Source organism: Aspergillus pseudonomiae (assembly GCF_009193645.1).
Source record: "Aspergillus pseudonomiae strain CBS 119388 unplaced genomic scaffold BDV37scaffold_18, whole genome shotgun sequence".
NCBI lineage: Eukaryota > Fungi > Ascomycota > Eurotiomycetes > Eurotiales > Aspergillaceae > Aspergillus > Aspergillus pseudonomiae.
Genome location: NW_022476010.1, coordinates 307536 through 333715, shown reverse-complemented (window position 1 = coordinate 333715; position 26180 = coordinate 307536). Strand labels below are relative to the sequence as shown.

General features: G+C 47.7%; 11 protein-coding genes and 1 non-coding gene across 12 annotated transcripts; 6 read left to right on the top strand and 6 right to left on the bottom strand.

Moving 5' to 3' along the window:
- Nucleotides 1-857: 857 nt before the first annotated feature.
- BDV37DRAFT_270136 (phytanoyl-CoA dioxygenase family protein) lies at nt 858-2015 on the top strand (the record flags this gene model as incomplete). The annotated part of the gene is made up of 3 exons (XM_032084501.1): nt 858-1088; nt 1150-1926; nt 1977-2015. The coding sequence occupies 3 exons, from the start codon at nt 858-860 to the stop codon at nt 2013-2015; spliced, it is 1047 nt and encodes a 348-aa protein (XP_031943559.1).
- Nucleotides 2016-4929: 2914 nt separating this feature from the next.
- BDV37DRAFT_292454 (uncharacterized protein) lies at nt 4930-5534 on the top strand (the record flags this gene model as incomplete). The annotated part of the gene is made up of 1 exon (XM_032089183.1): nt 4930-5534. Exon 1 carries the CDS (start codon nt 4953-4955, stop codon nt 5532-5534), a length of 582 nt encoding a protein of 193 aa, XP_031943558.1. The 5' UTR covers nt 4930-4952.
- A 2638-nt stretch (nt 5535-8172) lies between these two features.
- On the top strand, nt 8173-8939 carry BDV37DRAFT_68756 (uncharacterized protein). Its single transcript, XM_032091064.1, has 3 exons — nt 8173-8347; nt 8402-8455; nt 8512-8939. Exons 1-3 carry the CDS (start codon nt 8233-8235, stop codon nt 8829-8831), a joined length of 489 nt encoding a protein of 162 aa, XP_031943557.1. The 5' UTR covers nt 8173-8232; the 3' UTR covers nt 8832-8939.
- Nucleotides 8940-9713: 774 nt separating this feature from the next.
- Nucleotides 9714-9787, bottom strand: BDV37DRAFT_t74. Its single transcript has one exon. It is a non-coding gene; the product is annotated as a tRNA-Val (tRNA).
- A 1611-nt stretch (nt 9788-11398) lies between these two features.
- BDV37DRAFT_270134 (pectate lyase) lies at nt 11399-12210 on the top strand (the record flags this gene model as incomplete). Its single annotated transcript, XM_032084500.1, has 3 exons — nt 11399-11749; nt 11802-11900; nt 11956-12210. 3 exons carry the CDS (start codon nt 11399-11401, stop codon nt 12208-12210), a joined length of 705 nt encoding a protein of 234 aa, XP_031943556.1.
- Nucleotides 12211-13155: 945 nt separating this feature from the next.
- BDV37DRAFT_281146 (uncharacterized protein) lies at nt 13156-14453 on the bottom strand (the record flags this gene model as incomplete). The annotated part of the gene is made up of 4 exons (XM_032086758.1): nt 13156-13389; nt 13449-13555; nt 13614-13955; nt 14012-14453. 4 exons carry the CDS (start codon nt 14451-14453, stop codon nt 13156-13158), a joined length of 1125 nt encoding a protein of 374 aa, XP_031943555.1.
- A 728-nt stretch (nt 14454-15181) lies between these two features.
- Nucleotides 15182-15529, bottom strand: BDV37DRAFT_281145 (uncharacterized protein; the record flags this gene model as incomplete). Its single annotated transcript, XM_032086757.1, has 1 exon — nt 15182-15529. The coding sequence occupies one exon, from the start codon at nt 15527-15529 to the stop codon at nt 15182-15184; it is 348 nt and encodes a 115-aa protein (XP_031943554.1).
- A 510-nt stretch (nt 15530-16039) lies between these two features.
- On the bottom strand, nt 16040-17094 carry BDV37DRAFT_281144 (uncharacterized protein; the record flags this gene model as incomplete). Its single annotated transcript, XM_032086756.1, has 2 exons — nt 16040-16776; nt 16836-17094. The coding sequence occupies 2 exons, from the start codon at nt 17092-17094 to the stop codon at nt 16040-16042; spliced, it is 996 nt and encodes a 331-aa protein (XP_031943553.1).
- A 254-nt stretch (nt 17095-17348) lies between these two features.
- Nucleotides 17349-18158, top strand: BDV37DRAFT_281143 (uncharacterized protein; the record flags this gene model as incomplete). Its single annotated transcript, XM_032086755.1, has 1 exon — nt 17349-18158. One exon carries the CDS (start codon nt 17349-17351, stop codon nt 18156-18158), a length of 810 nt encoding a protein of 269 aa, XP_031943552.1.
- Nucleotides 18159-19090: 932 nt separating this feature from the next.
- On the top strand, nt 19091-21042 carry BDV37DRAFT_270133 (nucleic acid/nucleotide deaminase domain-containing protein; the record flags this gene model as incomplete). The annotated part of the gene is made up of 3 exons (XM_032084499.1): nt 19091-19454; nt 19505-20601; nt 20656-21042. 3 exons carry the CDS (start codon nt 19091-19093, stop codon nt 21040-21042), a joined length of 1848 nt encoding a protein of 615 aa, XP_031943551.1.
- Nucleotides 21043-21446: 404 nt separating this feature from the next.
- Nucleotides 21447-22604, bottom strand: BDV37DRAFT_270132 (uncharacterized protein; the record flags this gene model as incomplete). The annotated part of the gene is made up of 3 exons (XM_032084498.1): nt 21447-22195; nt 22246-22523; nt 22570-22604. 3 exons carry the CDS (start codon nt 22602-22604, stop codon nt 21447-21449), a joined length of 1062 nt encoding a protein of 353 aa, XP_031943550.1.
- Nucleotides 22605-23593: 989 nt separating this feature from the next.
- Nucleotides 23594-25615, bottom strand: BDV37DRAFT_270131 (uncharacterized protein; the record flags this gene model as incomplete). The annotated part of the gene is made up of 5 exons (XM_032084497.1): nt 23594-24042; nt 24312-24784; nt 25041-25160; nt 25211-25409; nt 25459-25615. The coding sequence occupies 5 exons, from the start codon at nt 25613-25615 to the stop codon at nt 23594-23596; spliced, it is 1398 nt and encodes a 465-aa protein (XP_031943549.1).
- Nucleotides 25616-26180: the final 565 nt, after the last annotated feature.

Here is a 26180-nt window from a genome sequence, read left to right as displayed (position 1 = left end):
CTGAATATCCACGATGTCATTCTGAATGAGCTCACTAGTCAGAAGACTCGAAGAGCTCCTCGGATATTGGGTGATAGGGCGAGCGAGGGCACCACTCTCTTCTCTCGCGCGCATCTGATCAGTATGGGCTTGAGACATTGCTGTGTTTCTCCTTTCGGCGTTCAACTCGGTCGAAGCCGTCTGTGCAAGGATCTGAAGAGCCTCCAACGGGTTTTGAATACCCCCAAGACTGTGGTCTGCTACTGCGGCCTCTGTATTCGTTGAATCGATGCCCTTAGATCCATTGCTGTGCTGCAGGTGATTGCATTCTCGAGGCTCCTCATCTCGGTGTTTCTGGGATTTACGGACACGAAACCGGGAGTAATCACCACCTCGTCGTGAAGTGGCAACGATACATCTGTGTCCTTCTGAAAAGCACTTCGAACAAGGATGATAATTGTATTCGTTGGTGTATTGTCTAGCTCCGTTAGCCGATCATCCGTCGCACGCAGCACGGGACACATACAGATCACATTTTGTTTTCCGTTGTCTGCAGCGAATGCAAGCCCGGTAGAGACGTTCTCCTTTACTTTTCGTCATAATTAATTTGGCGATTTGATCTCAATAGAGCATAGTGAGATATCGAAATGATGAATGCGGGGAATATTAGTGATTCTGTCCATCGGCTATAGAAACTGGCGCACGGCTGTAGTTCGGCTATAGACGGCCATAACATCTGATTGGCTGAATATGGAGTCGTCGTGGACATGCTGTAGTTATAAGAACAACATATTCCCTACACGTAGCTCAGTTGTTTCGTAAAGTCAGACAGCTATTAGTTGTCGTCGCTATCATAGATAACTTCACAGACACCTACAATGGCTACGATGGTTGAATCTGAGGTCCCGACCTCTGTATCCGGCAGAGACCAATGTCTCCCCAGTGACGACATCTATGGCAAATATTATCCCACCAACCCAAGCAAACTGAGTCTAGAATCTAATTTTGGGCCTATGGACCCGGAGAATATTGGTTACTTGCAGCCGACTTCCAAGGATACCCCACTGGGAGTCATGCGGGAGCGGTTTAACCGCGATGGATATCTTCTGGTAAATCTAACATAGCCATCGTCCATCTTCACTATTCTAACAAACTAATGGCTCAACTTAGGTAAAAGGCCTCCTCCCAAAAGAGCCCGTCCTCAAATGCCGCCGCGGATACTTTGAGTACATGTCCCCATCTGGCCTCCTCAAGCCTAACACAGATGCGGTTGAAGGAATCTTCAGCGAAAAGGACAGTCGCAAGTACCTGCCACCTGGAAACCTCCGCCGGCTTTTCGGACTCAAGGATGACAAAGAATCAGAGAAATACCTGGAGCTTATGATCAGCGCACACGAGGCTCAATTCTACCTCGACCTCTGTGAGATAGAAGAGCTCCGAGCATTCATCCGGCGGTTCGCAGGATGGGAGCACATTACCATGTTGCAACGCACGCTGTTGAGAGCATTCGTTCCCGATAGCGAACTAACACCCGTCCACTTCGATCAGATGTATCTCCGTGCCGGGCCACCTACTAGTCTCACGGCGTGGGTGCCTATTGGAGATATCTCTCTTGAAGGTGGTGGATTGATGTATCTGGAAGGGTCAACCGATATTGGGCAGAAGACAGAGGAAGAGTTTAGTCGAAACGCAGGCAATCTAACCGATGAGGAACGTGTGTCTGCTTTCAATAAGAATATGAATGATGGTGGATTCTTGAGTCGAGATACCGTTGAGTACGGGCAGAAGGCTAACCGGAAGTGGCTGATTGGGGAATATGAGGTTGGGGATGTCATCTTTCATAATCCGTGGATGGTCCATGCTAGTTGCAAGAATAAGGACCCTCAGAGACGGATTCGATTGGCGACTGATTTGAGATTCGTGGACTCTACGAAGCCATATGATAAGGTGAGCTCTTCCTTGATCGTGCTTACGCAGCCTCGCTAATCTTAGTTCAGCGCTGGATGAAGGTTTTCCGGCCACTAGATGGGCTTTGATGATGTCAAGACTCTACTTGAGGGTGCACACAGTGTACTGCTGGAATATTTGTTAGGTAGTTGCTATGTAACATGAATGGTATCACTCTTCGCATTCAGCTATGAGTCAGTAAAACTTATAACGATATGTATGTCGTCGCCATATTGATAAACTTAGAAGGCCCAATGCCACCACAGCAAATGTTGCACACAAGTGAGACATAAAAGCATGATCGACCTTCGAATCCTGGAGGATTATATGGAGATGGTAAAGTGTAATCTGGGGTTATCCCTACATTAGCGTCAGCTGACTTGGGCTTCAACCTTTGGTCGATCATCGTGCTCACCTGATCAGTGTCAAACCCTAAGTGAAGTCCAGTGCTGCACTTGGGGATGTATCCTATCCAAGTTACCTGGGAGTAAGTCCAATAATCCAACTCGTAAGGAGAACAATACACTAACAGAATATGTCAAGAGCGATCAGGTATGCTCCACAGGCCACCAAAGTCACCATGACATATTATTTTGCCACTGGTAGAGTCCATGGATAGTAGCACACCCGTGGTCATAATTCGAAGTGCCGAGATGCTCTCCGATATACCATGTTCCATCCACTGTTGTAGTCGCATCCTCCGGTGGCATAAAATCGACATTGGGTCTGGATCTTTTTCCTCCCTTGGCGGGACTCTCAGTCCATGGATGGGCTAACAGGTTGACCAATTATCCATTACATGGTAGGATAAAGGTGTAGGGATATGCAAGCTGCCGCATCTTCTCTGGGACGCCCATATGTACTTAATGTTACGCATGAGGCGCCTGTGAGATATTCGGGGGTCTTCCCCGGGTTGCGCCTGTAATATGACAAGCCAATTGGCCTTGTGGGAGGACTTACTTTTGAACTAGCCTGAGAAATGAGCGCTGTTGTGTTTCAGTTTCGTCAGATTCGTACGAATGCAGTTACGCTGAAGGGCGTTGGCTCGGCTGAGGTCATAGATTTAACAAACGTGCGCCTATGTTGGTGGCTCAAGTCTATTGTTTGCTGTACCAGCAATATCTAGATCCGTTCATAAGTTTTGTAGCACCTGCCATTTGTCGGTATGTACATGTGAGCATAAGCCTGGAGCGTATTTATGGCACTGTATGCTTCTAATATTTCTAATATACGGGAATTGAGACTTGATGGCACAATTTTACCAGGACAACATATATGGTTCATGGAGATGGCCGGGAACGTATGCTATAGGAGTTTTAGTTTACAGGTGGTATCGAGTCATATATGTCACCAACATTTAGAACGGATGAAAGAACCTTGACCTGGGCGCTATCTACGATCCAACGTCTGCACAGCCTATCTTGAGTGTCACCGAAATTCAAGCCTACATACATTATCCCATCCTGTTCAAAGATAGTATGCTGTTTATGTTTCGTTCGTGTAGAACTCTCCCTGCCAAGAGTGGGTCCTATCAGGAAACCTACCAGCATTGGAGGTGCGCATTTATGTACACAGAGCGGTTGGTTATAAATTGAGCAGAACACCTAACAACTGATAGACAAGGTTTCGAACGCACCCTGTCGCATTCAACCCAGTGCATCCTCATTCTAGACCGCTATGTTGTGGCTTAAGGCCCATTGAGATTGTTGGAACTAGGATAGGGCGACTTACTCGGGTGTACCCAATTATTGAGCGACATGTCTTTCAGCCACAGCCAGAAAATATAATATGCCTTGTAGTTTTACAGGCTTTTGCCCTGGGTGAAAGTAAAATCAATACGACACGTTCATGGACGTTGATTGCGGATGTTTCATTTTCAGCCCCCATGGGCGACATGGCATCGTGTACTCTGCTCACCAGTGAGATTAGGCTTCCTTGTCCCGGTTATGAGCGAACCCTATGGTGATAACTGTGAAAAGCACCATGTCATCTTTAATATGGCACGATGAGACAACTGGTCGGAATTCAGTATTACCCTGTCTTATGTTGACCATAAAAGCGGCGTAGGGCCGGGCAGAAGAGTTCTCTACGGCAACTGATAATATAATCCCTGATACCCCATAAACCTGTACGAACAGAGGCTTCACTTACGCTAGCCAAGAATATTCCAAAGTGTTGTATAAGCTTTCGGATCGCACGGTCAAAATTAGCGTAGCTGACCAACAAGACTCAAATTAATGAATGCAAGGGTCGTTCCCGCTGTAGTCTCTATGGGATCAGCGATATGACAGCTAAAGTGGTCACGTTATACGAATGTAACCTAATTATACATTGGCTTATTTTAGCCTGTACCACCACTTGTGGCTGATTGACATGCCTCCAGGCCCTATTCGACGGATCTACGACGTCACGACGCAAGGGAGGCGATAGATTGCTGAGCCGCAGGAATGCCAAGAAGGTGTATCTCGTGTTCCCTTCAAGAAGAGAGTGCCAAAGTATTGGATGTGCATGTGTGTAACGTGATACGTCTACAACTTGCAATGGATGGTATGTCTTGGATATTCACATCCTGAACTGCGACATAGCAATGGCTAGATCGAGCGTTCCATGCAGCTTCATGCGAGCTACTCTCTAGTCGACGTGTATGAGCTTAGTGTCCTTTCTTAGGTTAGTCTGGCTCGTAAATTTGAGTGACTCGTATACGCCGGACTCTCATTTTAGCCAAATGTTACTGGTTTTATGTCGGTTTGGTATTACTGGACATCCATGTCTCAGCCACCATGGGTAAAAGAGCATATTGATTGGATAGACATACGTGTAATATGGGAAGCCACATGAGGGAATTTCCAGATAGGTTGGAGCTGTGAGGTCTTGCTTGTTGTAGACGGGTCTGTATGGAAAGGAATGGACATAAATAAGCAACAGCCATCCTTCTTCAGATCTAGTCAAATCAGTCCAACGCAAGTTGACAAGAGTACCTCAAAGCTGAAGTCCAAAAGCTTCCTTCCCCAGCTACATTCTTCAAAATGGTCAACTCCATTGCCTTCATTGCCCTTCTATTCTCCACAGCAATCGCTGTCCCAACCCCAACCGAGCTTTTGCCTCGGACCTGCACCACTCGAGCCCCCTCCGTTATCAACATTCTCGACGCCGCAAACCCCAACACTGCCTATCCGGGCCAGCAATTTACCCTCGAGCGCAGCGGCTCTCCCCTGAAGGATAACAAGATCTCAGTGGTGACCTTCTCCAACATTCCCGCCGGCGCCACCGGCTGTCGCCTCGAAATCGAGCTTCCCGCACTGAGCGAAGGCCAAATCGCTCCGAGCGACACCCAGGCCGACGTCTGGTCTGCGGACCCAGTAGACGGCAGTTCAGTCCCGACGTATAACCATCCACCACATAAAAGAGAAATGGTGGCGACGTACATCTTCCCCAAGGGACCCACCACACAGTCTGCCCACACTGTATTGGCCTCCAACACTTGCTCAACTACCATGAGCTGGCTGGTGCAGTTGAGCGAATGGCAGAACTCGGCTGGAAGCGTCAACTTCCAGAACTCGGTTGGTAATGGCGCGGATATCGGCTTTACGTTGGTCTACAACTGTTGATTGGCGGTTGAGGATCGTATTGGGTGAACACTGAGGATTACTGATGTGATCTGGGTGCTGCCCGCTGAGTCCCTCTTCTTTCCTTGTATGCGGCGGCTGTACACATTTTCTGTCGTCTACTTGTGTGTGTTTTATTTGGTCAGGAATAGTAAGCGCTTGCTATTGATTGTAGTCACTCACTTGGCCTTAGTTCTTTGACAATTTAGCTGTTTTGATTCGTCTTACTAGCTTGACGCATTAGCGAAAGTCAGTATCTTTGTTCAGATGTAGCCAGGCATGGTATCTGTAGTGAAAACGACATGTCCTTAATGATTATCCATAGATTCGGTCCTTTGTAGACTCATCCTTTTTACTTGGTACTCCTCTTGTGTGCCATGAACTGTATTTGTTTGGGGATTTAAAAGTCAGCAGCTGGCGGAGTAGGCTTGGTGGAGTCCGAGAGAGGATATGGATAGCCTCGGTGGCAGGAACCAATTTCTCATGGACCGCATCTTAGCAGAGAAGCCATACATCAATATGTGTGCATCGATGACCTTTAGCAACAAAGGTAGATAACTAATCAATAGTTAGAGCTTGACTATCTCGGTGTTCACCCTGGGAACAATGGAAAGGAAATCACTACGGCGCTTGTTGCCAGCGGGATCAAGTACGCTGAACAGGCTGGAGTTCCCGTTTTACCATTGCTTTCAATGCCGGACAAGGGATTTACGCGCGACTTGGATTTCAGGAAGTCTATAGAGCTATTTAGGATGATTCGAAGTATGACCGATCTGATGAATATGCATCGTACTTCATGATATACGATGTCCCTAGGAATGTGTGAGCTCGAGCTGAGGTTTAGGGATACTATGTTGCTAGTTCAATGAGTATATCAGCTCTGTCTTAGTAGTATTATTCTTATTCACGGTTTGATACAGACAGTTTGGGTATGGCTGCGGACTTGGGAGAGACTCAATCTCACTACACTTATCGTGAATATGCTGGGTTATCTAAGAAGAATGCACAAGTATTGTCTATTAATTATTGTAAATTAACGGACTAACTACTTACTGTTCAGCTAGAAGCTTGACAGTCTTGCGATATATGTACGAGTCGAATTTAGCCGCTCATACTACATCCAGTATCAGTCCAGTTTGTGGGGATTCCCGCGAAGAAGCTTGACAGCTGTTGTAGGAGCTCTCACAGAAGCTAAAAGTGGCCCATTGGTGTTCTCTCAAGTGCATGGGCATGCGGCCGGAGTCAAAGCCTGGTGACTGACGACTTGAGCTGAAGTGTGTACGTACACAAGTGGACCTTTAACCTCTAGACTACCGCTAACTCTGAATCATCAGGAATGTGGAGCTGATCTGTATACGGACTTCCCGGTGGCCACAGGAAAGCTCCCAAAAGTTTGGTAAGTACACTGCAGGATTCCAGAAGTCCAAGTTCCAATCGTACGCCTTCTTCTAATAGTCGAATTCAAAGAGCCCCGAATAATCAGGGCTTGCTGCTGGTGAATATTCCGCGAGGCAACTGTGTAAATCAAACAAGCATGTCTCAAGATACAAGGCAGCGGTTCATTGCTGGACTTCCTCATCAAGAAAATAACGATCGACCTTTTCCATGCAAGTATGCCGAGTCTTGCAAGAGCGGCATAATTGGCGCAGGTTTCGCTGTGGATCTCCACCATGGCTTTGTCTTAGTTTGCGACCGGCTGGATGCGGTACCTCCCAAGGATATTCCAAAAGGAGCCGGAGTAGGAACGCTGATCGCTGTAGCAATCTGGAGACCTTGTTCCGCTTAAGTTCAACATAGCCCTGAAGATCATACTAGTCAACCACGCTATTCAGCCCTGACTTGGTAGGATACTGCCCAATATTGGTTCTAGAAGCCAACGGTTTCCCGCGTTTTCACCGGCACTATAGATGCCTAGCGGGGCTCCACTAGTGACCATCAGCGGATAATTGGGAATGACAGGCGGTTAAAGAGCCTGACATTAATTCCGAGGCTTTACATCTGAGGGGACTCTGCCACCGTAAAGGTGCTAGAAATAGGGTAAGAATGGTATTGTATAGTTTGCAAGACTAGTATACTTGTGTATCCCCCTGACAACCTGCCTACACCTCTCATTTCAAGACAATAGCATCAGGGTTGCATAACCTGGCGGTTATATTAAACCGTGTTATATGACCTCACTGTGGACCCATCTTGTCCCGCAGTGACTCCGCATTTAGGGGATGCTTTCCTTGGCCGATGTGCTATTCTTTCTCGGGTTTCAATAACTAAGACAAGCCACTCATAACTATGAGCGGGGGAGTATTCTTCGTAGAACTCCGTTGACTAATATGTTGAGGGCAATATAGCGTTCGTCGGGCTCTTCCCGGCCAACAGATCGATGTCAGAAGCGGTGATGGAGAATAATGTGGTAATGATCGTCCGAGAATGAGGGACTCTGAAACAAGTTTATATAGCACCAGGATTAGCTACCAATCAGACACTAGTCATCAGAAACACAGGGCCACTGATGCAATATGCTGAACAATCGTGATGTTAACTTGCTTCTTAGGGTAAAACATGTCTCGCCCAAAATAGTATGCTCATGATATATAACGAGGCCAAGCCACGTCTTCAATCGAGGTCACCCATCCAGCAAACTCTCATCCAATCTACAAGAAAAGTCTTTGCTACCTTCTTCTTTCTCAAACCCACTATCGTCACAATGAAGTTCTCCATTACTGCTATCGCCGGTCTCCTCAGCGCTGTTAGCGCTGCTTCTCTCCCACCTGCCTTCACCCTCGTTGCTGAGGGTGGCCTCACTGTCCTGACTGATAGAGGTATATTACTGTTACGTTGGCGACATATCTAACCGATTCACTAACACCTTGCAGAATACCTCTACTTCGGCGGCAACGGCACCGACGCCAACAAGGAAATCGCCATCTGTAAGTCCCTCAGCAGCCCTCGATATAACGATAACTTAACCAATCTCCTCACTTAGTCCACGCCACTCCCGACACCGGCGCCGTCTCCTTCACTGCCAAGGACTCGACCCCTACCGGCTGGCAGAACATGTACATCATCGAGAAGGACACGGCTCCCGTCGGTTTCACCCGTCCTCACTCCGGTGCCATCCCCGAGGGCGCCACCACTATCGGCTTCGACGTTGACGACAAGGGCCTCTTCGCCCACGGCGGTAACGCTTACTTCGCCGTCGAGGGCTACGGTGACAACCCCGTCAAGACCGTCTACTGGTACGGTCGCCACAGCTCTACCTACCGTGCGGCCAACCTCTACGTTAAGGAGTGCAAGGGCTGCTAAACGGGTCGTCCGCAATGGTATCCGTCGTGGACATCTGCCAGGCCGGGGTCATCAGGCGGAGTCGTTTTGATTCGGCGAATTTATTGCTGGCGCTATATTCGATTTCTCATTCTACTTAATACATTAGTATATTTGATTCAAATTACATATATTCACTCCTTTTGCATTTTTCAACTGAAGGCAGAATTCGACCACTACACTTGAACAATCTATAGTTTTCAACAATAAACTTGGGCGAAATCTTGTGCTGTGAAGAATTAAGTCGTATGCTTCATAGAAGCGCTGTTATGTAGTATATCCGGGCTGGAGAACTCGCGATATATCTGATGCCTTTGATATTGCAAGGACCTAAAACAGCGATGATATAATACATATCCCGCGATGTATCGACACTATCTCTGTCTCTGTTGTCCATTATATCAACGGAACCATCTCTCTAGTACACATTTCCACAACACCTGTGCATCCTAGAGTTAATTGAGATATCCTGATGAAGTCAGTCCTCAACCGAAAGAAAGAAGTTTTGTTCTAGAAGGAAGCTATCAGTGCTCATAAGATCCGATTTAGGCTGTTTAGATATATATATATATATGCTGACAATGGGACAATGAGAGAACACAGGCGAAATTATATATTATTGTCTGGACAGAGCATCTACTCTGTTACCTACCGAATGCAACATAGGATGAAAGTCCAAGGATCATATAGATTCTTGAACAATAGTATCCTCTTGCAGTAAATCCACCACGTCACAATCCTAATAGAGGCTCGACAACACTCCAGCGGTGAACCTCGGTAAAAAAAAAGGTCTTGGCAAAAAGAAGGTATCCACAGATCCACTCCGAACACCCCGGAAGCAGGATAAAAACCTGCAAAAAGTAATGACCAGACTGGGGCTCGATCCCAGGACCTTATCGGTGTTAACGATACGTGATAACCAACTACACCATCCGGCCAATTGTATGTTAGACAGCGTGATATTTTGTAATATCAGAGACAATAGTAAGCTAAGCTTGTTTCCATTCGGCCATACATCAACGGATCCTAGGGTTCCAAAAAAAGTCCTTAGGTATAGGAGTACAGAGAGGATATCCTTTGCTCTCGGATGGTTTTTACAGTCTTTGCTGTAAAGTACAAGTATATAATGTGCAATTTGCTGTACTTGGTTCCAGCGTAGGGGTACTTTATTGGTGTTTTAAGAAGCAATATATATAAACGCGTAGCCGTTATGATACTTGAATCAACGCTTTTTGCATTTTGGTCTGGGGCTTCCATGACTATAAACTGATATTGGACGGTGTTCGGGCGAAATAATTCCACAATCCAGGTAATCGGCAGTTTGATTTATCAACACAAACATCATCTAACTTCGAGAAAAGAAGAGCGCCTGTAAAAAGAACACTATCTCCGGCGAAGCGCACCAGAAGCCCACATCCTAAAAGTCATGCGCCATGTCTCATATAAACCATCCACAATCAGTTCAAGGGTCTTATAGATAAGGGAGCTTATGAGAACCATTCCACCAGTCGTCTTATGATTCACTCGAACAGATTACAACTCCCCAACCCTCCGTCAAAGCATGGTAAGGGGTTACTATCGCTGGGTTAAAATTGCTCAAGGAATACAGAATACCAAGGAAGGAGACGGTGCTAAGGGGTCAAAAGATACTGAGAATTGGCCTGAGACCAAATCTTCCAGACTGAAATGATCAGGACTTCAACGGTCTTCACATCCGGTCTAGACCGTGCTACACCTTCGTACTTGGCAGTCATGGTTGGTGGAGTTACTTCACTCTAAGTGATACAACTATCGCACCCATTGGCTCAGTACAATCTTAGGATTCTAAATTGCTATAGGTGCGTTAAGGTGTGGGTATAGCATGGTCACTCAATACTCTGAAGTCAAGTTTATCTCGATTCGTGCACGGGGGTATGGAGGGTACAACTGGACGAATCTTCACCACTATGGATCTCATCCGGGCCAGCGACAAAGTAAACAAGATTACTGAACATATAAACACCAGCAATAACGTCCATCCTATAGACCCCATTAGTGGAGATATTCCAGGAACAAATCCCACTCGGCTACAGAGTCGATCATGCAAGTACCAGTCACAATGCATCGGGGCTCTACACAGCCACAAACTATCGTCTAGCGCTGGTTCAAGTCCGGGAGTACCGAGCTTCGGCAATGCAATTCGTGCAGAAAGTGGAGGACTGGAAGCGGTCGTGCTCCGCCGCCAAGAAGCTGGGCAGGGTTAGTCTGCATTCCGGAGATTGCGGGTTTCCGCGACTTGGATATGGCTGGCGTTATGGATGTATCGCCATGATTGGAGGAACGCATTTGCACTCGCTCTTGATACTGGACCGGTTAGCTTCAGGTTGAGACATGGACGTTTGCTAAGTGGCTCTCTATCATGCTTACCCTTTCGCCGCCGGCGAATTGCCAGTATGGGATTAGGGTTCGAGAGTGGCCGATAGGTTATATAAAGCTCGTGATTCTTTGCACGAGCTTTTCCAATCCTCTCAGAGACTCAAACTCCAGAGAGCAATCAGGTGTGGTTAGCCATGTTGTCTCGCATTGCCCTTCTTCCTGCGTTCCTCCCCGTGGCTTTGGCCTGTTTGGGCTACGAGGGCGGTGTTCCCACGCCCACGGCCCATTACTCCAACAGCGCGGTGATTGAGATCGCAGCAGGCGAGGTCTTCGACGCCGGCTGGGCCAAGTACGACCGTGGGTCCGGTGCCTGCGGCGGCCAAACAGAGGGAGACTGGAAAGACGCAGTTTTCTACCTCCACTCCGGCGCTACCCTGAAGAACGTCATCATTGGTGCCGACCAAGCCGAGGGTGTTCACTGCGATGGCGCTTGTACCCTTGAATTTGTCTGGTTCGAGGATGTCTGCGAAGATGCCATCAGCATCGTATGTTCCCGGCCGACCCTGTACTCCAGCTTGCCGCTAACAATATCCCTAGAAAAACGACAAGGAAGGAGACCAGACCTGGATTATCGGCGGTGGAGCATACCACGCCGATGACAAGGTTGTACAGCACAATGGCTGCGGTACTGTGAACGTAAGATGCCCTTATCCTTACCATACTCGATTGAAACCAAGACTAACGATCATAGATTATCAACTTCTACGCTGAAGACTACGGCAAGGTGTACCGGTCTTGCGGAAACTGCTCCAGCCAGTGCAAGCGGAACGTCTATGTTGAGGGAACCACTGCCCGCGATGGTGGTGAGGTTGTTGGTATCAACCAGAGCTTTGGAGATACTGCTACCCTGGTCAATGTCTGCACTGATGCTGATCATCCCTGTGTTCTGTACGATGGCTGTGAGGGTGATTGCGAGCCGAGCAAGGTTGGATACTGCTCTGGTTAAAGGGTCTGTGGGCCGCAGAGTTGGATTAACACAATGAGGAGGGGGTACGTGCGGTGTACATATGTTCAAGGTTGACTGCTGTACTTCGTATGGCCCTTTCTATCGTCTCAATTGTGTACATTCAGCCCAATATAATGGAAAGAAGGTGATGTTTCGGGTATTCGTAGCCCAAACCAGTATCCTTAATCTTTACCATGAGATAATCCAGTGACATTTGACTCGTTATTGCTCCTGCAAAGGTATACACTAACAAATATGAGTAATCCTCACAAGTTTATTAATATAGATCGTGGCTATGCTCGAATACCAAGACCCCAGTACTTCAATTCAATGGGTAAAAGTCCAAAGTTTGTAAGTGTACCTTAGCCTCGACTTGGCTCCACCACTAGTGAGGTCCAGGTATAAGACTGCTTGGCGTTTCCTGGGGATAAGGGCGGGTGAGTATATCCCATCACATATTAAATGCCTATTGAGCAGTAACCTAGCTCCGCCTTGCCATGAACTATGATTCTCAAAAACAGTAGAAAGTTCTCTTGGTAGGAAGGCGGACGAGATATCCGCACTCTTCTCGCATAGTCCATGCGTTACCGGAGTGCTGCGCTCCATACGCGTGGGCTACAACATACGACTGCGGACTTGACATACATATTGAAGTTGACTAGGACCTGATGTAGGTATATTGCGATTTATACGACAGGGAGAGCGCGGGATACCGCTAGTCAAACAATAAGAAGGCTACGATACGGGTAGGAAAGGGACTTGAGAGGTCAGTTGTGCTTATTGCTAGTCTTTACCTCGAAAGGAACAATGCTGCGTCCAATTCAGTCGATCCTAGCGTTCATCCATATCATCCCAACGTTCGGCCTTCCCGACAATTCTCAAACCAGTTTAAAAAAAAACATATAAGGCCGAATCAGCGCTATAAAGACGGCCAGTAGCAATGTGCTACCCTGCGACGTCTGGGTGGGGGTGGGGCATGCGCAGATCTACCATGATCTGGTGTATGGGGTCGTAGACAGTGTCGTCAGTTCGTTCCACTTGGAGTTCTGTCATCCGGGCGAACCCTGGAGTCAATTTCATGGCTCTAGCCAATGCATATCCTTGGCCGAATATTTTCACCAGCATCCGGCAGGCATAAAAAAGACGTCTATCTCCCCCGACATAGGGTTGTGTTGAGTACTTGAGGGAATGACAAGTCAGCCGTGTGACCCAAGCGTAAAGCACTGGGGTATGCCTACCCGTCCCCGATTATCGATATGGTAGAAATAAAAGTCCCGGGCATCTGTATAAAGGCCGTAGATTTCCGCATTCCGACCAGCGGCTTTCCGAAGATGATAAACCAACGCTGTTGCCGTTAGCCAGGAATGAAAAGTAAATGGACATAGGCTGGGTAATCAGCATACACATAGCTGCAAGTGGCGCCGCGAATCGGACTTCATCCATGGCCTTTGGCGTGATGATGATTAAGAGCATGTCGGCGTCGGCCTTGAACCCGTACCACAGCACATAGTCAACCTGGCACTGGAGTCGATATCGCGTGTCCCCCACGGTGACGTCTGCCTGGATCGTTTGATTGGCCTCCGGAAGGACCATCGTTAGAAGTGGCTCTGCATCTGGAAAACCCAGGGAATCTATGATCTTTCTTCCTGCTTCCCGCTGGACTATATTGACTAAGAATGGGATCCTACTCAGCCAAAGGTCTAAGGTGGGTTGGAACCTGTCGCCGCCTGGATAGGGTATTTGTCCTGCAGCACTTTCTATTAGCTAGGGACGTAGTTTACACCAAAGATAGTCGACTCACCTGCTTCAGCTACGAGACGATTTATGTTATCCGCTACATCTAGATACCAAGGTTCTCCCTGGACATCTGGTATGAAACGATAGGAGAGCCTCAGGGACCGCAGGAAAGAAGTGACAATTTTGCGCGACTCTGATTGGGCTGTGATGTTTCGGTATGGCACCCCATCCCTTAATTCAAGTACTGTAAACTCGCCGTAAGCCCTCTTTAGATAGCTTCCTACCGGGTGACGGATAAGTCCAGGGAAGAGCACATGCAGGTTGTCGACCATGCGCTCAGCCGCACGCCCAACTGCCATCCGAATATTGTGGCCAACAGTTCGAGCACCGCTGGCAACATTCTGTCTAGAATCGTGGACAAAGCCTCGAGTGCGGGTGACAGTTTTTCGTGCACGCTCAGCGAGTGTTGGTGTTCTAGCCTCACCAGTGTTGCGGCCGGGCTCCATGGCTACTATAACGAGCGCAGGTCTGAACTCGATTTCGAATCCCTCGCTGTTCAAGCTCCTGTTTCTTGAGAGCAGTTCCCTGTCCTCACAGTATACGTGGGGCAGAGAATCTGGATGGTATGTCGATTGGGATGTACGGTCTGACTGTTCGAAACTGTAAGATCTTGAATAAATATAAAGATGATAGAGTAAATTAGTAGTGATATTGGCTGTAGTAGCAGTAGTAGTAGTTGTTGTTGTTGCTGTTTGTGCTGTGTAGTATTGATTGAACTCATCTGGACTGGCTGAACGACGTGCCTTCTTTCTCAAACTCATATCTTCTGTCCAGGGTTGCCCCTTCCCAATTCATTTGCCATCCAACCGACCAAATGGGCATATATGTCTTAGTCCTTTAGCTACTTACAGGTTTGCTTACAACTCCATATTCCTAGAGTCTAATACGCCGTATGTCTAGGCTACCGGAGGAGCTAGGAACAAGGGTACAAATAGACCACTAGGTACCTGAAGCTCCTGCATTCGGACCGACTGCAACTAATATAAGTCTATCACTAAACATGTATTCAACGACGAAGATCCTTGGGATAGACACTACAGCACAATGCACAAGAAGCTGCGAGAGACCACTGGTTCAGCAACCAGGCTCCAAATGGGACAAAGGACTGGACTATGGTACGTACCTTTAGGACCTCGGTGGTACCATCACTTATATATAAACCTTAGACTATATGTCATGGCGTAGTCGCACCTTCTCTTGAAGGCCCACTATCTGTACATGCGTCTCCATCCATCGAGTGCGCTGTACTCACACCTGACATCTCCACACTCAAACGGCCACTGATCGATCTTTCACTACCGTCAATATCGCAAACGTCGCTCCTTATTTCGCCAGGCATATCCTCATCTTCAACCTGTATGGAGGCCAGGCGGATTGTCAGGAGCATCAGTGCCTGGAAATGAGCGGCGACATGTCGGGCAACCATGTCGCCTACCTCTGTGTGGGCTGGGACTGTCAAATGCTCGGAATCTTCATCTCCACTAGAGCTGCTAGAGGAGATGTCGATAGAGCAATGCGGCATGGTATGATGGCTGTCATAAGTTATCCTAGCGCTTTTGTTACTTGTTCCCGTTGACGGCTCCCGAGTACGCTTTGCACAATGATGCAGAAAAGGTTTTATTCGCTGCGTTTGGGAGCTATTTTCTACCACTCTGTAGCCGCATAGGAGACATACGTCACAGGGCCGTGGGAGTGATGTCTCACTTAGCCACGATAGGCTCTCGAGTTGAGCAGCCGTGAACTCTAGGCAATGAAGTTCCTTGGTATGACTCGAGAAGGCCTCTGAGCTACTGAAGACATCATTGTGACAGTCGCATACAGCGCAAATCCACGACGGCTTTTTATATATCTCTCGATGCCAGCGCCGGCTATGGCTAATCATATGATCCTGCCAGTCATTAAAAGTCGCGAAAGACGGGTATCCTTCGTAACACTCCTCGAATATGCACAAGTATGGTTTCAGGTCACGGTCCACATGATTCCTAATATTGGTTAAGAGTTGGGCGCATGGAGCATTTGGTTGGGATATATCTTACTGCCAATTTCTTCCATCCAGGGTTTTCTCATCCAGAGGCTCTGAACACCAGTCACAGGCAACGATGTTAGTGCCATCCCTTTCGGGTGGGGAAGGATATTCGGTTAGTCTAAGATGGATGGACCAAGCTTGATCTGGCTGACTGTGGCTTAATGAACCTGAAAGCATCGTTTTAAGTTGACCAGTATTCGTGGACGATAGGTCGGATAGGGAAATAGCCTTCACTCCACGCTGTAGAGCCCTCTGTTCTCCGTCTTCATTTGATATTGAACGATGTCCCTCTATCTCATCTTGTATTGGTGGAGGCCTCGCTTTGCTGCATTGCTGCTCATCGTCAATCGTCAGCATAGGGGACGAGTTCTTGTCGCGCAGAGTCTGGAATGCCTGCTGGCGAGGCTTAGTGTTTTTCATGGCAGCATATCGCTCCGTCATAGACTCGCTCAGGTGGCGTTGGAGATGTTGATGAGCATTTGGATACAAGGTTCGAATGCATAGCAAGGCCAGCCCCATGAAGCTCTCTAAATGTGGATCGCCAACAAATGTTGGGAATCGGGGAGTGAGACGTCCAAAGGTGGAATCTCGTATCCCAGCTTCCAGCCGATAAAGCTCGTCGAGTGATCCATTGACTGCCTTTAAAGCTGCAGTATCTATAGACTTGGTTCTGAACTGGTTCTCGGTGGGTTCGGCCTCTGTGGGACGCGTGGCATTCCTGTCAACGGTATCTGATTGTCCGACTGATACTTATGTTAGCATTCATTATCTTCCCTTCTCGAGCTATAGACGCAATACTTACGATTTACTAGATCCCTTTGGAGAATTGTCAACGTTTGGACAATGACATCACGGATATCAGGCCTCTGTCTTAACCGCCAGTCAAGGCATTGGTTTGGCCGGGCGAATACCTTCAGACCGACAGTCCACGCTCTGAACCGTGTTTGGAATTCCAGGAGAACTGGCTGAAGTGCTGCATTTCTGACCACTTGATCAAAGAGATCTTCACACTGCACGGTCAAGTCATATACCAAATGACGGTTGTCATCCGGTACGGCCATGATGAACAGTGGTTTAGATCAATATTCAGTTGTGAAAATATACACTGGTGACGGTGCTTGGTGAGACTGAAGGAGTAGGTGGGGTGGCAGGAAATGGCGACGTTTTATGTTGTACTGCATGTTTAGGGCGCACGAGATATGACTTGGACCTCAGCCTGACAAAGGACCGTCTCAATGGGCCTGAGACGTTCCTTAACAAAGTAAATCCTGACAGTTAACCCTCACACGTTTACTCCTACCACTTGTTCCCGGTAATGGCATTCTTGCTGGAATGTGAAGAGTGGCGTGTGCTCCAAGCCATAGCAACGCTCCTCGAGGAAGGAAAGGCATACTGTGAGCCTCGTGCGCTAACAGTGCCTGGATGGAGTCAAGACCTTCATCAGCTGTTTTGGGTCGAGCTACGGGGGATCCTGGCCTACAGAGAACGAGATCCCTATTTGCCGATGGCTCTCTTCCACAACTGTCAAGTCAAACTGAGCAATGTGTGTGTGCTGTTGAGCAGACTTGTCAACTGTAGGCGTGTAACAGTACATGCCGAGGGCGAAGCAGAAACGTGCGAATACAAAGGATCTGCGTACCCGTTTTTGCACGGCCTTGTAAGCTTTCTCCAAACATCAACGGGGATATTGAACTTGGCCGGCGGTCCCGATTCCGTACTGCTGGAGCTTCCGAGAGGTATCAGCCAGATTGAACAATATCTGTACACTGTGATGGAATGCAATCGACTCATCAAGGGACTTTTTCAAGCGCCTACCGTGCAGCACGGAGCAAGCGGTCAGCCAATTTTTACCGTCAAAGGTCCTATGTGGAGCGATACCCGACACAGAGACAAAGCTATCACGGTGTTTCGCAGTCTCTTTGAGCGACTACGATGTGGGATACAGCACGAGATCTTGCTCAAAGTTCCAGATAATAGCCTGCCTCGGCATGTTCAACAGGAACTATACCTGTTGCTCCGTGTCCATAAGCAAATCTCCAGCTGGTTACGGCGTGATAACTTTGATGCTTTCGAGGAAGACTTGACGGTACAATACTGTAGCGGCGGAGCAGAGAAGGCGACGTAATAATAATAATGGCAATAGTGATAATATTACAACAAGAGGAGCGATTGGGAATGCAAGTCGGAAAAATGGGCGCAGCAGCGGGCACAGAGACAGAGGCGAAGGCGGGGCTGGAATGTGCATGAGACAATAATCTCTCTGTTAGTCCGAGGAAATCCAATAGCGAGACAACACAGCAAGTAAGGGTGACTTGCAACAGACTAGTGTGTAGAACAGCGTTAATCATACCAGCCAATATGTCGTAAGCGATTCATTTCTAATGGAGACATTTTCAGTTCGTTATGTCGTGACCACGAAGGAATCTGTTGCCATCAGAACCAATATCTTTCACAATGCTCCTCGGCGCTTTATACAGCACCAGAAAAGATTCTAATGCATGGTAATCTCATTGGTTCACAATGGATTTTATCAACACGATCAGCAGCGCCAATTGCCAAGGCCAATCGGAAGCTTTAGTCTGACTACCACGCAAAAGGCGGGACCCACAAATAAATGGATGGTGCAAGGACAGAAAGAACAAAGAAAGAGATGGCCTTTCTCATCAGATATTGATATGGCGTAGATGGTGTGGCCTCATGCCGTATCGTATTTTTTGTCGATATTCTTAGGGTGCCTGGTTTCTAAGCCTTGCTTGGGTTTTTAGCAAATATTGCACACAACCTATCAAGCGATACCCCCCCAGGCCCTTAGCCATTGCCTTACTATTTACACGGGCCAATAATAACAGGTCAATAATCAGTAAATTATCAATATTCCTGAGTGGGGTAAGAAGGGAGAGAGACACTCTTGTGGTAACACGACGATTCAGGTGGGGTAGGGGGAAAGAGGTACATTTATCTACGTCTTCATCAGGTAGGTCAAGAATTGTCGGATCAAAACCGTAGACCGCGAGTACTTTTTCGGACATTCAACGAGAATTCAAATTTCCTGGCTCGATGCCTCAAACTTCTGATCCAGCCATAGTTTGCGCTGAAAACATAGCCACGTTGTCTTTATTTCATAGTATCCCCGTTCCACCAATATCCAACAAAGTTGGCCTTGCACCACCCGATAACGAGCCATACTCCTTATCTTTTGGCCGAGAGCGTAAGCTAGCCGGGACGCTGGCATTCCTTGCGCATATCAAGGATGATGCTGAACACATTCCCGCCGTGTGTATTGAGGAAGACTTGGACTCATTTGCCTTGAACGTGATCCTGGCTGTTAACAAGGCTAAAGCCCATGATGGAGACGATGTGATTCATCGTGTCCAACAAGGGTTTGAGGGTATTTTCAAAGTTCTTGCGAGAATTTCTAGTGGTAAGTGACCAATCATTGTCTCTTTCAGACGCTGACAATACCAGAATCAGATGAGTCACTTAATATTAAAGACCGGATTCTTTCCATGGTCGTCTCAATGTGTTCATGTCGCATCCTCTCCCGCCTGCGACTAAGCCCTACAGGAAGGAAACCGCTGAAACGATCAATCAAGGATACTCTTGACGAAGCAGCGATGGCCTTTGCGAGGATTGATCGGCGTAAACTGGAAGATAGAAGTCTCCTAATAAGCATGGAACTATTGGCATCCAAAGTCAAGGAAGCTAGAAAACTTGTCGACTCGTGGTCTCGATATCAGGTCACCCCGCGGTTAGTAGATCTTGTGCATGGCATTTATCAAATATACCAGGTCGAGCAGCTTCCGGTAATAGTCCACCTTATACCGAATCGCGATATGAGTCCCAGTGCAAGAGAAAGTTTTCTGAATATCGTCGGTAAAGTCTCTCAATATCGAAATGCCGCAAGATTCTTGTATCGGACTGCGAAAACGTTTCCATTGGCTCGAAAAATGAGGACGGTACCTGTTCACCTATCGCAGGACGCATTTAGTACGCCTTCACTTGACGGATACACACCAGACTTGTTGTCCAAAGTTGTAGAGGGAAGTCCCAAGGGCAAACAGCCGCAGATTTTTAAAGAAATATGCCGCGCTCTGGACTTGGGTGAACAAAGGGCTACTGACCAGTTCTCCCGTCAAATTAAAAAGAGTATAAAAGAGGCGAAGATCCATGCCGAGGTTCAAATAATCACATATTGCGAACTGCGATCGCCAGCATCACTTCCGCGAGTGATCTGCTCGAGCAAAGATGCTTGCTTTCTTTGCAACTTGTTCATCCAGGTATACAAGAAGATGTATACACCCCGGTCCCATGGACGGCTATATCCTGGATGGCGGCTACCTCGGGTACCACAGCTGAGAGAACTGGAGCAACGATTTTGCCAATCACTAGAGGATATATTGAGAGAGAGCCGCACTGCGCTTCTGTCGACTGGCCGGAAAACCCTCTATCCATGCCCTAATGAAAGTACCCTCTTCACACTCGGTGTGTCTGGGACAACAGTAAACATCACGCCGTCGAAATTAAACCAAATAGCACAACCTGGTCTGGCAAAGCACGGGCGGGCGACCGTTCCACTGAATTTAAGCCATTGTGATACTCAAAGTACGGATAAATTTGTGAAGCCAGAAGTCAGCGACTCGGATTCTACTTCATCTCGTTCGCGGTATCTCTGTCCAGAGCAGCAAAAAGCCGGGTCTAGGAGTGATGTAGCATTGCTTCAAGGCTCAAAAAAGCTAGATTCCATCGGTCCCAAAGAAACATCAGAGTTTTACTGTGCAGGCTCTTTGGAGATGCAAGTTGAGTGCATCGCAGATTTTGCAAGCTTTAAATACTCCATTGAGTGGCTCAACTACGAAGAAGCTATAAAGGCTCGAGAAAAAGGTGTTTCATTACCACTCATTGATGCAGAACACATTGAGGGAGAAGTTACTCTATGTCACAGTAATACATTATACATCAGCATGAGGGATATAGTTTTGAAGATCTGTTGGAGTAGAGAAGAGGAATAATTATTTCCATCTGAATCCGGTGACAATGGGGAATGTCGCATCACAGCTTTGGCGAGAGTTTGTCGGGCGGTCTCGAGCACTTACTAGTTTAGTTGTCTTTGACCCATGGATCACTTACGGTTCAGACATATAATTTGCAACAGAGAATATATTGTAGAGAGAAGTGACTCGGACTATCGTCCCACGACACTTTACTGATAGAGACAAGTGGGGGGAAACTTAGAGAATAGAGCATGAAATGCACAGTCACTGCTGGAACGACTTTACCTGATCACTTGTGCAGCATTTCCGCCCTGAAATTCTCTAGATGGTTGGACTATGCCCGGTGCAATCTGCTGCAAATATTAATCTTCCTAAATCACCTTATCCGAATAAGCAGTCTCAGCGACACCACTCTTTCGCATCTAAACATCCCAGGGTAGTGTATTGTGTCCCAACCTCCTTTTTGCTTTCTTATACTTTTCAGGAATTACACGATCCCAGCTCTCCCACTCCACAAGCTCGTCTCTAGCTTTTTGCAATTGACTTTCTTTTTCCTGATAGCTAGCCTCCAACTCATCGACCTTAATTTGAAGCCCATCAATCTGCTCCTCCAAAGATTGGGCCCCAGTTTCGCTCGCCGTAATTCGCCTGACTAGTTTGTGCGACAAATCCGTCGGAAATTCTCCCCCTTCCTCTAAAAGCTTCGTGAGCTTTTCAGTTGCCAGTTCAGTATACTTCAGTGCAACATATTGAGATAACAGTTTTCGAGCTGGATTATCCTGTAGCTGTGCGCTAGGTGTTGAGTCGTAGACGAGGCGGATAGCATCTGCTAGGTACGGAAATAGTGAGTATTTCTGCGTATCGACGATCAAGAGAACTTGTGTTAGGCGTTGCAACGCAAAGCTCTCAAGGTCGGGGATGAGAAAACGATGTGCAAAACAATACACTTTCGCATGGAGCAGGATATCGACGGCAGGGTTATGTTCTGAGTTTTGAAGTTTTCTTTTCGTAATACCGCCCGCAGCAGTCTGGGAAGTCTCTGCCGGTAAACCAACTCGGAGGCACCGGCTCAAGGGAGTTAAAGGCCTATCGAGCGTTGGTATATCTGCAGATCCAGTATTAAAGGGCGGGGGTTCTGCAACGACAGATATGGGCTCGACGCTGGTGTTGACTGTGGATTAAATTAGCGGACCACCTCCCTTGCAACTTTGCCTTGCCTACCTTTGGTATCATCAGTATTCAAATATATGCCATGCTGATCAGACGCTGAGTCGGGTACACAATAGTCTTGTGTATAAAGGTAGCTTAAAACACATTCGATTGTTTGTTCATCAAAATCAGTCCAGTCGAAGGGCCCGCCGGCCCCATTCTCCTTCCATGGGCCACTAACTCGAGCATTCAACGCTGACGTGTTGCACCATGACAAGGCTCCAGGGTGCACAAAGTAGGACCTCTTACCACTTCCTACAATGACCTGGATTGGGTGCTCCCTGAATATTCTTATCCACTTCAGCTACCTGTACGATTTGGGCGAGAAAGATTTACCTTGCATACTCATGGGGCCTTGGACATGCCACCATCTTCAACAGGGGATTAAAAAAGTGGTTGGAAGGCTGATCGACAAAGTAGAGAGAACGCGTCAAAGAACTAAAGAAGGTGCTAAAGGAAAGAAATACAGGAACAAATATCTGACCAGGTTTTCCCTCTAGCAGTGAGCACATTCTAGGACATAATGCCGCAATACCTACAGGGTATATTTACCCCGCCCTGGGAGGAAAGCAAGGGTGCCCAACCATGCCAGGGTTGTTGGCAGATAAAGGGTGCGAGAAGAATACCATAGAGCGTGGCATGTCCACTTTTCTTTAATTATTTTATTTTATTTTTTTTTTTGGTCTGAATAAATAAAGACATCTAGTGGTATAGACTTGGTGGCTGGATGCTTCGCCAAATAGGATCAGCGGGTGTGAAGTCACTTATTGGTTGCTTGGACTTTGCGTTACGGTAATATAAGATCGGGATGTGGGAAAAGGTATTCTCGTGGGGTTGAGCGCACCTAGATAGTGACAGGTACCCATCTAGCGGTTAAAGGGAAGCAAGAATTATCTGTAAGCGTCTTTAAAGTCATGATTGAATTTAGGGGGTCTGTATTGCTATCTGGAGTACTTATGTAGAGGACCCGAATGGATTCCTATGATCGCCATATCGCATGCTGTTAGGAATCTACCGTTGGCTCCTGGAATTTGGATTCTTCATATGGAAGACTAGAGGTTATATTTGTAATAAATTGTGGAGTCAGACTTGTAACTGTGGTATTGCTCAGATAACATTTTATCCAAGAAGAGGCCAATTTGTTTTGCTGCAAGACTGATGAAGGTGTACAGATAAATGTACCAACAGAAGTCCTGCTTGTAAATACCCATGGCACTCATGGGATATGAGGAAGAAGAGAAGAAGCTGAAAGACACGCATTCATAGACCAGTCTGAGAAACAATGGTTGAGCTTGAAGACTTCGTTATGATACAGAGCTTTTTCATCCGCAGTGACACAAATTCAATCCAAAATACCCACCTAGCCACTCTCCCTGAGGAATCCAAATATACTAACAGTATCACCGACGTCCTCATCATACTCACAGATATCCATCCGGGCATTACCCTTATATACTTCGAGGCCGTTAACAAACTCCGCCCAGGCCTCGTTGGACACAATGGGTGCTGTACAATACGGCTCCGCGCCAGTGGCCTCCAACAAGTGCTCAAGCCGAGGCAGCACCCCGTTCATCGCTTGCATCTCCATATTGAACTGCGTTTCCATATCTAATCCCAGGTTCTCCACGAACCACCCAGAATGCTGCAGCATGACCCCAGCCTCATAGAGGTCGAGTAATTCTGGCACCACGCCGGAATCCAGGCCCGCCTCGTATGCCATCCGGTGACCAACAGCCTCCACCAGCGTCTGGCATCGGGGGAGTATGCGCCTATTGAATTCCCCTGTTCTCTGAACCTCTTCGAGTGAGTCTATGATATCCCGAGCATGCCGAAATAGACCGATCTCGAATATGGCCAGAAGACAGGATGGATAACGGGGTGGGGGCATGCGATATCGTCCTAGGATTAACTCGGAGGCCAGCCCTGTACAAAACGTTAGGTTAGCTATTGACCCGGCCGGTTCCTCAGGATATATTTACTTATACAAAGAGCCAGGGTATCTCCCTCGGCGATCGAGTTCCCATGAGCTTCAATCTGGTTATCGATGATGTTGTTATACGCGAACAGACCGTGCGCACCGCAGCGCTCGCCGAGATAACATAGGCTTTCCTGTGTCGCGCGATGGAGGACGGCTTTGAAAGCGGTTGCAACACCTTGCCGGACGACGTATGGGATTTTCGTGTCCATGTAATTCTGGATACTTTCCGCTGCATAGGGATCGTAGACAGCGATCTGAGCTAAAGTATGAAGAATCGGACGATGTTGTGGCCGGAAGAATATAATCGGTCGGGGCTCATTAGTAGGCCCCCAGATATGTCGACGGAAGCTGTATTTTCCTGCTACGAAAACGGAGCTTTTCAACGCCGATATGAGAACCGTGGACAGAGCCAATGTGCCGATGTACACGCGGTGGATAGTGGATTGAAAGCTCTTTCGTCGGTCTGCGGGTGCATCGAGAGTTCCGAGAAGAGCTGTGTGCGGGAGCCGGACGTGTTCGAAGGATGTGATACAATGGTCGAGGGTTTTGGATCCTGCTCGTCCTGGGAGGACTCTGGAGTTGGATATTCATGGTTAGATAGTGTATACTGGATGGGCTGTGGGGGCTTACTTCGCGTATATGCCTGTAGACATTTCATGGCCATCATTGAGCCAGACTAGAAATGGTTTGACACCACGATCTTCATCCGCGACCGATACTCTGGCGATGACAATCCCGATTCGGGGAAAGCCTTCTATAGGGGTTGTTGCGGGCATAAATCTAAACGGTCCGTCACTGGTCATCGATAGCAGGGCAAAGGATCTCTTACTTGGCTGCGTCCGGATTCGGAGTATGAAGGTCGAAGGTACCACCTGGAAGCAAAGTAGCCACCGTCTCAATAGCATGTGCATCCAGACCATGTCCGACCTCTGCAAGTAGGAACTGTCCTCTGTTACCTGTCAGTGAGTTACGGAGGTCAGCGCGTCGGATGGCGCCTACGAAATGTCGAAGGAGAGTAATGGCTCAACAATAGCCTTAAGGTCCGGTCGATGTTCGAGGAAGGGAGCCAGGGTCCCCACACAGAGATTGTACTGTATCGCCAACAGACTGAACGCGGCCGAATCTAATGTATGGATCATGTCCTGGTGGAAGTGCCAGAACTTCTCGGTCAGGCACTGTATATCCCCCGTTGTAAAGTCTGTGCACGAGGTTAATCGGCAGTGAAGACCAAAGGCAAGGAAACGTACCATAAAGCTTTGCTATCGCGCGGGCTCGATGGTATGCCAGGGCAATCTTCTCGACACGGGTTGCATTATCTGCTGAGACCCTGAAGAGGTCCAAATCGAGCAGGACCGTTGAATCAACGGTCCTTTCAGTCCGGGGGCAGTCTCCGTTGTGAGGCATTGTGATAGATGTGAAAGGATTTAGCAAGACAGAATCGTAGGCGGGCCGAAAGACAAACGCAGCACCGTTGGTAGCTTTAAGTCACATGGTATAAGCTTCTCGCCTACAGAACACTCGTCATGGCAATACTGAAGGATTCTACTCAACGGTATGGATCTACTATTACGAGATAAGGACGCCCTCACAGCGCCTTCATTGAGTCCTATAATGGCGAGATGCACATGTCAATCAACAGATACGTGCTCACGCCATGCAGGACCCAAACCAGGAAGAGCATCCCAAGCAAGATTACCTGGGTCAAAGTAAAATTATAATATCGAAAGCCACACACGGCTGCGTGGCAACGAAGTCTGGGTCTCTCTTAGGCAGCGCATCACACCTGCGTCACCAAGTTGATATCACTTTCCACTCTTCTCCTCCACATACCCATCACCCATTAGCAATCGCCTAACATGCGATAGGCAGCCTAGTGCACTGTCCTATAGTGCAGGTCGACCGACAGAAGCGATGTACAAAAAGAGACTACAGTACGAATATTCGAGAACGAATCAAATTATGGTCAAGT